The 12,575-nt window shown below is 45.0% G+C and overlaps 1 protein-coding gene across 5 annotated transcripts in view; it reads right to left on the bottom strand.

Annotated features, from left to right (window-relative positions):
- Positions 1-9,220, bottom strand: part of MCPH1 (microcephalin 1) — a 240,000-nt gene extending 230,780 nt beyond the window's left edge. For 2 of the 5 annotated variants that reach the window (XM_037985351.2, XM_037985354.2), the window contains exons 1-4: positions 8,509-8,525; positions 6,644-6,738; positions 6,437-6,528; positions 889-1,007 (exon numbers count right to left, since the gene is read on the bottom strand). In XM_037985351.2, the coding sequence (XP_037841279.1) occupies positions 889-1,007; positions 6,437-6,448 (131 nt within the window). In that variant the 5' untranslated portion in view covers positions 6,449-6,528; positions 6,644-6,738; positions 8,509-8,525. Of the gene's footprint in view, positions 1-888; positions 1,008-6,436; positions 6,529-6,643; positions 6,739-8,508; positions 8,526-9,140 lie in introns of those variants that run through there. The other 3 variants (XM_073017923.1, XM_007961604.3, XM_037985358.2) reach the window with 3 other exon arrangements.
- Between the last annotated feature and the right edge of the window lie 3,355 nt (positions 9,221-12,575).

Below are 12,575 nucleotides of genomic sequence, written 5' to 3'. Positions count from 1 at the left end.
TAGCAAGGAACCCAAATCAAAATAGCCAAACAATCTTGAAAATGAAAAACAAAGTTACAGGACTCATACTCCCCAATTTCAAAACTTACTACAAATTTACTGTAAGCAAAACTGTGTGGGCCATGCACGGTGGCTCACGCCTGTAATCCTAGCACTTTGGGAGGCTGAGGCAGGTGGATCACCTGAGGTCAGAAGTTTGAGACCAGCCTGGCCAACATGACGAAATCCCGTCTCTACTAAAAATACAAAAATTAGCCAGGCATGGTGGTGCGTGCCTATAATCCCAACTACTCAGGAGGCTGAGGCAGGAGAATCACTTGAGCCCAAGAGGCGAAGGTTGAGATGAATCCCAGCTACTTGGGAAGCTGAGGCATAAGAACGACTTAAGCCTAGGAGGCAGAGGCTGCAGTGACCCAAACTCCAGCCACTGCACTCCAGTCTGGATGAGAGAGCAAGACTTGGTGTCAAGAAAAAAAAAAAAAGATACCAACCCTGTGGACACCTTGATATTGGACTTCCGGCCTCCAGATTGTGAGAAAGTCCATTTCTATTGTTCAAGCTACCCAGTCTGTGGTCTTTTGTTACAGCAGCGCTGGCTGACCAACACAATCTGCTTCATCACATTCCCTCTTGTTTCCTAAGTCCGCCTTGCATACCCAGCTTCAGCACCTGCAGGCTCCCTCTCTCCCTAGGCAGGGTTAGGTATTATAGTATGCCCATTTTTGAACTGCAGATATTAAGGCTGGAGGATGTCAAATTACTTGGTGAGGTGAGGCAGAGAAAAGATGAAAATCAAACTTTATCTGGTTCTGCGATCTGTGCAAAATATCTCCACACATTTTCAATACTAGATACTTAAGGAAAAAAAGTAAGGGAGAAGTGGCTTACTTTTCAACCCAGAGGACTGAAACGAGCTTTACGCCTCTCTTCTGAGCTTTGTCCCAAGTGCTCTGGTAGCCATCTTTGAAGATAACGTGAGTTACTTGTTTGTTAAAAGTTTTTGAAACCTGTAGACAAAATGCAGAAAACAAAATGTACATTACTGTTCATTCACAACTTCTTAAGTACAACTGATCAAAAAACCTCTACCCCAGCAATTCTGTTTCTCAGAATCTGACAGAGAAACACTCGAAGGAATGCATAACGCTGCTTAAAACATATCTGTTCCAGTTAGAATGGTGAATCATACACATAAGTTCATGTCTACTCCCTCTAAAAAACTCTTTGAAGTGTTACTGAAAGAATAAAGAGTTGGAGCCCTGCAAGGCTAAAGAGAACAGAAGAGAAAATGTGGCCATGAGAAGGCACCACATTTTTAGAAGATGGAAAGAGTCAGATGATAATGGACATTTCAGAAAAGCATTCTACATCAAAAAAATAAAACCAAATGAAATTCAAAGGCAATAGAGAAAACAGAACACATATTTAACCAAAATTAAGAACACTTAATATCTTAAGATACTGTATTCATGGCCGGGCACGGTGGCTCATGCCTGTCATCCCAGCACTTTGGGAGGCGGGTGGATCACCTGAGGTCAGGAGTTCAGGATTTCGAGACCAGCCTAGCCAACCTGGTGAAACCCTGTCTGTACTAAAAATACAAAAATTATCTGGGCATGGTGGCGGGTGCCTATAATCTTAAATGCGTAAATACAAAGTAAGAAGGTTGAAAATCAGTGCAATCATTCAAAAAGTTGGAAAAATTCAGCTAATTAAAACCAAAGGAAACTGGGTATGGTGGTTCACACCTGTAATCCCAGCACTTTGGGAGGCTGAGGCAGGTAGATCATGAAGTCAGAAATTTGAGACCAGCCTGGCCAAATGGCAAAACCCTGTCTCTACTAAAAATACAAAAATTAGCCAGGCATGGTGGTTCGTGCCTGTAGTCCCAGCAACTCAGGAGGCTGAGGCAGGAGAATCACTTGAACCCGGAAGGTGGCGGTTGCAGTGAGCCAAGATGGTGCACGATTGCGCTCCAACCTGGGTAACAGAGCAAGACTCCGTCTCAAAAAAAAAAAAAAAAGAGAGATACTGTATTCATGCAACATGATCAGAAGATTATTTTTTAATAGGATCCTAAAGAGCTCTTGGAAATTAAGAAAAGATGACATAAGTAATAAAATTTTCTATAGAAGTATCAGTCAATGAAGTTGAGAAAAGCTCACTGGTAGTAGAACAAAAGAACCAGAAGACGGACGCAACAGGAGACAAAAGGCAAGAACGTCAGGAGCTCAGACCAGGAGATCCAACAGCCAATCAACAGAAGTTAAAGAAATACAGAAATACACAAAATGGAGACACTATTATTAAAGACATAATCAAAGAAAAGTTTCTCGAACTAAAGGATATGCATTCTAGATCAAAAGAAACCCCACAAAGGCCCAGCACAAGAATGAAAACAGCACTAGACCAAGCTTATCACAGAATTCCAGCATGGCTGGCAAAAGGGAAAAATATTAAAAGAGTAGGTAATCAAGGTGAAGAGGACGGAGACACATCACATGCAAACAATGATAAGTGGCAGCTGAATCAGGCTTATCAACAGCAGTCTGGAAGTGAGAAAACAATGGGAAATACCTTCAAGGAAAAACAATATTTGTGCTAGCATTTTTAGTCAGCTAAAATATTAGTAAAAAAAAAACAGTATAATAAAGGCATGCTCAGACACTCATGGTGTCAAAAATGTTACCTTTTATGTATCCTTTTCAGAAGCAGAACTCATCTGCATAATTTTCTATAGCATTCAATTGTACTGAAGTAAATATATGTACACTGATTGGAAATATGAAGGCAAATACCAAAAGAAACAGATGATTTGAAAATAACTGTCTTTGAAAAATGGAAAAGGAAACGTACTGCAAAGGGTTGTTGGTTTCTCTTTGTGTTCATTGTGAATTTCACAGCACTGCCCGTTAGTCTTTTTAAACAATAAATATGTATTGCTTTTATAACTCTCTCTCTCTCAGTCTCCACACCCCTACCAAGTCCATGGGAGCTATCAAGGCAACTAAGAATTACCGGGCTGAGATTCTAGATTAACACTGATACCTAGAGATGAGTCTAGCATTTGAGGCCATTTTCCCACAAGGCTTTTATCAAATTTAGCAAACACTGAACGGGACAAAAATTGAGAAGCCTCAAAGGGAGAAGGGGGTCTGATAAAACCCCTACACCTTGGGCTGAGACCCAAAGAGCTGCATCTAGATTAAGGGTGAATCAGAAGTTATAATGACTCTCACAGGCCTGTAGTCTAGTTTTAAATCATCTCGAATCCTGAAATTGGCTTAAGATAATCCTGGATTATGATACTACAAATACCCAAATCTGTTACGATGTTAACAACTGTTGAATCTACATTCACTATTCTTTCCCCAACTTTGCTTGCCAAGTTTTGAAATAAAAGGTGAAACCAAAAAGATCCAAAAGATCTAAGATCTTAATGCTACCCTCAAACCACCTTGTCAACTCACTTGTCTAATGGCTTTTTTCTCATTCACAGTAACTCTTCCTCATCCCAGGTAAATGTCAGGCATGAGAACACGCAGACTCCCTCAGGTTCCTACATTCCGGTGTATCACAGTAGGCACGTCTCCCCTCCTGCAGTGCAGGCCCTGCTCCTATATTCGGATTCCTCTGCACTGACCTCTTACTCAAGACAGGCATTAGGGAGGTCAAACAAGGCTCTTAGGCTAAAAAAATTTAGCAGCACCCACTCTTTGCCTGGTGGTGAGTGCCTCTTAAGTTTTATACCCACGGCAGCTCTCTTGCCCCACCCCAACCTAGGCCTACCTTCGATTATCTTTTCTCCCATTTTTAATGGATCGCTTTCGCTCAGCCTATCAGTCAGCCCCTCCGAAATGCCAGAAAACGACATAAACAGACTTTTTTCATAGCTAAACTCCCTGTAAGAGTGTATTAGTTCCCCCTTATCCACGAGGGTTAAGTTCTAAGACACGCCCGCCCACCCCCCACCCCTCCCAGTGGATGCCTGAATCCTGAGCTAGTACCGAACCGGTTATATACTGTTGTTTCCTATACATACATATACAATGAAGTTTTATTTACAAATTAGACACAGATTAACAATAACAACAAAATAGGGTAATTGTAACAATGTATTGTAATAAAAATTATCACGCACTGTGGCTGTAACTTTGGCAGTTTGGTGTGACTGCAACACTAGCATAGTTCTTCACAATTTCAAGATTAGAAGATTTGGTCTCACTGTAGATCTTAGCAACTTTAGCATACAATTTTTTTCCTTTCCTTAAAATGGAAAACCTTCACCTTTTCATTTAAAGTACCTTAAGGCTTCTCTGGCACATCTGAATTGCCAGCATCACCACTCTTGCACTTTAAGGCTGAAAATTAGGTCTGCTAAATTTAATCTGCCTTGCTTGCTTTTGGTCATTTGCTTTTTGTAATTTATTTATTTATTCCTATATAGCTGCAAGTCATGCTGCTAAATGCTGTAACAACCTTCACTGGCTTCCTTATAACACTTCTGGTGGATATGTCACCATGGTAACCGTTGCTTAAGTTACTTTTCAGGAACTTGGGGCAGCACCTCTACAGTTCAAACAGGCTGCAACCACCAACTCTTCAACCAGGCCTGTGCAAATGCCCAAGAAGTGACCTTTTGACATCAGGCCAAAATCTTCACCATCGGATCCTACTAGTGACTGCTTGTTTTTTTTTTTTGGTTTTTGGAGACAGAGTCTTACTCTATCCCCCAGGCTGGAGTGCACTGGTGCAATCTCAGCTCAAAGCAACCTCCGCCTCCCAGGTTCAAACGATTCTCCCGCCTCAGCCTCCCAAATAGCTGAGACTACAGTGTGTGCCACCACACCCAGCTAATTTTTTTGTCTTTTTAGTAGAGATGGGGCTTCACTATGTTGGCCAGGCTGGTCTTGAACTCCTGACCTCAGGTGATCCACCCGCCTCAGCCTCCTAATAATGCCTGTTTTCTAAACATGCATCCCACGAACCCCAGCTACGCCTGTGCAGATCAAGTGCTCCATTTTTCCCCACAGCTTAGATCACCCCACTTCCCTAACTGATAAATATCCCTAAGCCTTATCTTTGGGAATAAAGATTTGAGTACTCTTCTGCCTCCTAGCTGGTCTTCTCTGTGAATGAATCTTTTCCCTTTTGTAAAACCCGTCATCACAGTGATTGGTTTAGTGTGTGTGGGCAAAAGATACCTATTCGGTATCAAGGACATTATTAAGTCAAATAAAGGCTACTTGAACACCAGCACTATGTGATAGTAAATCTAATAACACAGATGGCTATACTAAGAAACCTTGAATAAGGCAAATTGTTTGCTATCTCCATTTCCTCATATCTCAATGATTCCTGCCCATTTCACTGAAAACTGCACTAACTTCAGCAATGACCTTATAGTGTTCAAATCCAAAGTACATTTGCCCATCCTATCTTTCTTGAACTATCTGTAGTTTTAAAAAATTCTATCTTTAAAATTACTCCCTCTGAGCTCTGAAAGGCTAACTACTCCTGCTCAGGCTTGGTGGCTCACAACTGTAATCCCAGCACTTTGGGAGGCTGAGATGGGCAGATCACGAGATCAGGAGATTGAGACCATCCTGGCCAACATGGTGAAACCCCGTCTTTACTAAAAAAAAAAAAAAAAAAAAAATTAGCGAGGCATGGTGGTGTGTGCCTGTAGTCCCAGATACTTGGGAGGCTGAGGCAGGAGAATCGCTTGAACCCAGGAGGCAGAGGTTGCAGTGAGCCGAGATCGCGTCACTGCACTCCAGCCTGGCAAGAGAGCGAGAGACTCCATTACCAAAAAAAAAAAAAAAAATTACTCCCTCCTTTGACTTCCACACTTGCTTTTCTCCTTCTCCTGGCATTCTTCTCTCCCTCTGTTACTGGGTCCCTGCTCCCATTGCCTGTCCTTGAATACTGAACAATGCTCCTCCCATCACCACTCTTCATCCTAACCATGCTCGACATGGGACGACGTCCAGACCTGTGACTTTACATGACCCCTATGGTCCTGACCCCCCAAATCATCATCTCTAGCCTTGAACACTCCAAGTTCCAGACTTGTATATCCAAATGTCTAATAGATATTTTCAATATGCCCAAGTTTACAACTTTTCCCTTAGAAACCTGTTCCTTTTCCTGTATTCCTCACTTTGCTTAATAGCACTATGCATCCAAGTAACCAGTGTAAGAATCCAGCGTTTCATCTTAGGTTCCTCCTCCTCACTCAATGCCCACAGGCCCAACTGTTCTGTTAAGTCCTAATGTTCTAAATTCTTCACAGTTTGGCTCTTTTTTCTCCCACCACTTACCCATTGCTTTGTCTGTATTCTAAGTAATAACTCCCAAAATAAGAAAATGCAAATGTAACCTTTTACCTATCAGAAGACTGTCATATGAATCAACAGCAAAATAAATGTCTTACCTTTGCCCCCATATCCACAAGCTGTGTTGTAAATGTCTTTGAATAATTTTCGGTTCCATTGGAAGACCACACTTCAACATAGGCCACTACATCTGAAAACAAGATATGAACATGAAATATACATTTGTAATTTCAGCATCCCCTGCCCAATAGATTTTGTTCTATTTATATTTAAGAGTAAACCGAGGCCAGCACGGTGGCTCACACCTGTAATCCCAGCACTTTGGGAGGCGGAGGCAGGTGGATCCACGAAGTCAGGGGTTTGAGACCAGCCAGGCCAACATGGTGAAAACTCGTCTCTACTAAAAGATACAAAATATTAGCTGGGAATGGTGGCGGGCGCCTGTAATCCCAGCTACTGGAAGGCTGAGGCAAGAGACTCACTAGAACTCGGGAGGCGGAAGTTGCTGTGAGCTGAGATTACGCCACTGCACTCCAGCCTGGGTGACAGGGAGAGACTCTGTCTCAAAAAAAAAAAAGTAAAAAAAAAGAGTAAACCAAAAATTTATTCTACTGGCCAGGTGTGGTGGCTCATGCTGTAATTCCAGCACTTTGGAAGGCCAAGGCAGTGGGATCACCTGGGCGCAGGAGTTTGAGACCAGCCTGGGCAACATAGTGAAACCCTGTCTCTACAAATTTTTTTTTTTTTAGTTAGCCAGGAATGCTGGCAAGTGGCTGTAGTCCCAGCTACTGGGTGGGAAATGGGGTGGGGAGGGTGGAGAAGCTGAGGTGGGAGAATTCCTCAAGCCCAGGAGGTAGAAGCTGAGTTATGATCGCACCATTGCACTCCAGCCTGGGCAATAGAGCAAGACCTTGCCTCAAAAGTAAGAAAAGTAAATTAAGTTTATTCTACTGGCTAAGCAAAGTAGCTCCTGTCTGTAATCCCAGCACTTTGGAAGGTGGAGGCAGGAGGATGGCTTGAGGCTGGGAATTCAAGACCAGCCTAGGCAACATAGTGACACCCTGGCTCTACAAAAAAATAATAAATTAAAAAATGAAAATAAAAATAACCGGGCATGGTAGTGCCTATAGTCCCAAGTTACTTAGGAGGCTGAAGCAGAATTGCTTGAGCTATTATGTGATCATGTCACTGCACTCGAGCCTGGGCAACAGAGTAAGACTCTGTCTCGTAAATAAATTTCTACTAAAAGCCTATTCAAAATAGCTTCAGTGGAATTTATTAAAATTTTAAGCAAAGAACAACTGTACTTATACAATACATGACAGTTTACATTCCTAAAATTAGATGCTTTCCCCAAATTCTTAGGCTTAATTTTTCTGGTGCAGAAGTCTGTTTTCTGTGAAGGGACAGATGGTAAATATTTTAGGCTTGGTGGCCAAGAGTATTTGTCACAACTACTCAACTTCATGGTTGTGGCACAAACATAACCATAGATCATATATTAATGGGCCAGCCTGTGCTCCAATAAAACTTTATTTATGGAGAAGAAAATGTGAATGTGATATAATTTTTCATTTGTCCTTTTTTAAAAATCACTTAAAAATGTAAAAGACATTCTTAGCTTGTAGACCCTACAAAAACAGGCAGCAGGCCAGATATGGCCTGGGGGCCATAGTCTGTGGACCCCTGTTCTAGTGGGATATCCTCTTCTCAAAACCTGATGGTTAAAAGAATTTTCCAAGTATGCCATTGGCCAATGATTGCGGGTAACGCTAAAGGAAAACCAGGTTAATTTAACAAAATACTAACATTAGAAAAATAGCCACATCTGATTACAGAGTTTGTATAAAGCCTCTAGTCTTTTCTTTTGGCTATGAGGTTTTATGACTCCAGGTCCCACAATACAGGCCCCTTTTTTATCCCACGGCCAAACTCTACAAGACAGGTGTCCTCGATTCCCCTCTCCTGGGCTCTTCCAGGTGCACAGCGGGCGGGACTGGGTGCTGTATCATATACTGGTTGGGACAGCAGCTCCGGTCTAAGGCTCTATCAGCACTGACTAGCCACACACCGGGGGACAGGCACCTAAACGCCCCACGCGTTAGTTTCCACCTATAATAACGAGGTAAGAGAGTTGATACAGCGGTTAAAAAATCAGACAATACCACACCAGCCTAAGCACAGCGCCTGGCACACGAGGACTCCGCAGTAAAAGGCGGCTCCTATTATTGGAACCATTAGCACAGAAACTCCAGGTGGGCCTCAGAGGGGGTAGAGCAGGACCAGACCCGGGAGGACCCCACACCAACTTCCGGAGGGCAGGACTCTGCCTGCCTGTTAGCTCCGGGTCGAGGGACTAAGGCAGCAGGGGTGAGAGCAGGTAGGGGGAGGACGGGATCTGGGCGAAAGGCAGCATGGGGGACAGAGCAGGCAGCGGGGCATTGAGGGGGACTAGCAGCACGGGGGAGGCAACAGGCAGCCGCGTGTTTTGGGGGAACGGGGAGCATACGGCAGGAAGCAGGCAGTCGGTGGTTTGGGGAGACAGGGAGCACGGGAGAGGAAGCAGGCAGCCGGGGGTTTTGGGGCGACAGGCAGCGGGGGAGAGAGCAGCAGGCAGCCGGGGGTTTTGGTGGGACAGGCAGCGGGGGAGGCAGGAGGCGGCAGGGGATCTGGGAGGGGACAGGCAGCGAGGGAGGGGCGAGCGGGGCTGCTCCCACGGGACCCCCCCGAGTGCGCCCGCCACCACGGGTGCCAGTCCTCAAATTCCCCCGCTGCTGGCGCAGGAAGCAGGAAGTCCCTCACCTTTCAGGATGGGGGCCGCCATGACAGACGGCGGGATCCGGCGGGCTGGACAGCGCGGCGCTGGAGAGCCTGGCGGCGCGGGCGGGCACTGGGCATGCGCGGGGCGAGCGCGCCGCCCTCACCGCGCTTGGCAGATTCCGCGCTTCCGGGATTTGTCTGCAGCTGAGGCGGGAGGGGGGAGGCGGGAGGCGGGAGGCTGGAGGGAGTTGAGACCCCGGGGAGGGGGCCGGATTCCGTCTCGCCGCTTCTCCGGCTGCGGGGCCGTGGTTTTTTCTCTCCTCCTGGGAGTAACGAGCACTTCGGCCCCTCACCCCTGAATTAGCCTTCTATTTCCATTTGCGACTTAGAAGCTTCCCTGCGCCTCATCTGTGCTCACCTGAGCTGAGGATCAGGAATGGGACGGGGCACAGTCATTGCCTCGCGGGCGCCGCGGGACCCCAGCGGATGGCTTTGTGCGGACTTTCGGCACCGTTATCCCCCCGCCGCCAGCCCTACACCACCTGGGGCCGGCGCGCCACGTTACTGTTCGTGGCCCGACCCACCGCCCTGCCTGCTCCGGGGACCCGGACCGCCGATCCCGGGGATGGGGGACTCCGAGACTCAGACCCCACAGGGGAGACCCCGAGACCTCAGACCCCACAGGCTGACCCCGAGATCTCAGACCCCCGCAGGAGGATCTCGAAAGCTCAGGTCCCCAGTGGGGGAGTGAATGAGACTTCGGATCCCTGAGGCAGCAAATCCCTGTGGGGCATCCCAGGACTCAGATCACCGCGGGGTGACCCCAGACCTCACATTCAGGCAACCCCCAGGCCGCCGATCGGCCGGGCACTACCCACTACCCCGGCGACCCCCCTGGAGCTTAAAGGCTTGGCCCTCCAGCTGCTCTGCCCTGCCTGCTCCCAGGCTCAAAACTCCCGCGCACGGATCCCCGCCCCGGAAGCAACCAGATTCACGGGAGGTTACTTGACTAGTCCAAGGTGATACAGCTGGTGACTGTCGAAGATGTTGGTATTGAAACTCATGTACTTTTAGTTCTTTCTATTGAATCTAGAGGTAGAATATATGTACAAGAATATCAAACTAGCATCTACTCAGGTCCCTGTTTCATCTGTTCATTCATTCACTCAGCGGTTAATAGGATCCAGTGAGCCCTCTGTGGTTCTGAAGAATTGCCTTGAGTATATGCAGCCTCAAAAAACCCACTTCCTAGGCTCAGTCTTTGATCAGTATTTATCATTATCACAAGTTATTGCTCTAATAAGCTCTACTCTGGAGACATGGTGTTACGGTTTACTTGGGAGTGCGAGTTCTGGTCATCATTGAAGACTCACGTACTTTTACTGAGAAAGTGACATTGATCTCTGTAGATTTAGAATTAAATGATATGATGAAGTATATAAACCCATTACTTTTAGTCAAGGTGGTAAAAAAAAAAGTTTAGTATTTGATAGATTTTTCAGCTCCACTATCACAAATATTTTGTCCTAGGATTTCTTCTAGAAATATTACCGTTTTGGGTTGTATATTAGGTATAGGATCTATTTTTTATTATTATTATTATTATTATTTTTTCAGGCAGGGTTTCACTCTGTTGCCCAGGCTGGAATGTAGTGGTGTGATCACAGCTCACTGCAGCCTCAACCTCCTGGGCTCAAAGGATAAGATCTACTTTTAATTAATTTTTGTATACGGTATGGGATAGCGGCCAAAGTTCATTTTTTTGCATGTATACATATCCAAATGTTCCAGCATCATTTGTTAAAACGTTATTTTTGTCTCTACTGCATTTCCTCTGTGCTTACGTCGAAATCTGTGTCGCATATGTATGTGTTTCGTTTTAGGTTTCCTATTCTGTGCCATTGAGCTATTTATCTTTTTGCCGCCAGCACCATGTTTTAATTATTGTAGCTATATAAATAAGTGATGAAATAAGGTAGTTTATGTCCTACAACTTTGTTTTTATTTTTCAAGCTTATTTTGTATCTTCTAGATTCTTCAGATTTCCTTGTAAATCTTAGAGTTGTCTTGTCATTTTACACACAAAAAAAGACTGCTGGGATAGTGTTTACAGATCAATTTGGGGAGAATTGACATTTTAACCGTATTAAATCTTCTGACCCATTCACATTTAGGTCTTTTAAAATTTCTCTGGCCGGACGCGGTGGCTCACACCTGTAATCCTAGCACTTTGGGAGACCGAGGTGGGCGGATCCTGAGGTCAGGAGATGGAGGGCATCCTGCCTAACACAGTGAAACACCGTCTCTACTAAAAATACAAAAAATTAGCCGGGTGCAGTGGCGGGCGCCTGTAGTCCCAGCTACTCGGGAGGCTGAGGCAGGAGAATGGTGTGAACCTGGGAGGCGGAGCTTGCAGTGAGCAGAGATCTCACCACTACACTCCACCCAGGGCAACAGAGACTCCATCTCAAAAACAAACAAACAAAAAACTCTTATAACTTTTGTTAGATTTTAACCTAAGCATTTTTTATTTTTTTTTATTTTTATTTTTTGAGACAGGATCTCACTCTGTCACCCAGGCTGGAGTGCAATGGTGTGATCATGGCTCACTGCAGCCTTGACCCTCCTGGGCTCAAGCTATCCTCCTACCTCAGCCTCCTGAGTAGCTGGGACTACAGGTACACACGACCATGCCCAGTTAATTTTTTAAATTCTTTTTAGAGACGGGGTCCCACCATGCTGCCCAGGCTGGTCTCGAACTCCAGGGCTCAAGCAATCCTCCTGCCTCAGCTTCCCAAGGTGTAGGGATTACAGGCGTGAGCCACTGTGCAAGGCCTTGTATTTTTTGATAATATTGTAAATGGTGATTTTTTTTCAATTTTGTTTCTGATTGTTGCTAATATATGGAAATACAGTTGATATCTGCAATTCATCTTATGTCCTGAAAACTTGCTAAATTTGCTTAATAATTTTTGTACATTCAAAATGATGTTCTACAGGTAGTCATATTGTCTATGTTGGAAGGAAAGCTTTTCCTTGTTCAATGTGGGTCCTGTGTTTGAGGACCTGCAAATTAACTGACAACAATAATTTAACAGGAGAAAAGACAAGGTTTAGAGTAACTCACTAAATAGAAATAAAGGTTTATAGATCCACTAACAAAATGTGTTGGGAGATTTTGGAGTTTCAGTAGGAAGTTGTGGAAGGTTCTTTTGGGCTTTTGGATGCTTACAGAATGGGCAATCTGTCTCTATACAGTAGTGGAATTTGCAGGGAACGTCCTCAGAGGGAAGCCAATGGCACCTGTATTTTCTGGAGGCTCTGCTTTAGTGAAATAAGGGAAGTTCAAATAAAATTTCTTGGCCGGGCGAGGTGGCTCACGCTTGTAATCCCAGCACTTTGGGAGGCCGAGGCGGGCGGATCACGAGGTCAGGAGATCGAGACCATCCTGGCTAACACAGTGAAACCCCATCTCTA

The sequence above is a fragment of the Chlorocebus sabaeus genome, chromosome 8, assembly GCF_047675955.1.
Source record: "Chlorocebus sabaeus isolate Y175 chromosome 8, mChlSab1.0.hap1, whole genome shotgun sequence".
NCBI lineage: Eukaryota > Metazoa > Chordata > Mammalia > Primates > Cercopithecidae > Chlorocebus > Chlorocebus sabaeus.
The sequence above is the reverse complement of the archived record's forward strand: the minus strand, read 5'-3'. Positions and strand labels throughout refer to the sequence as shown.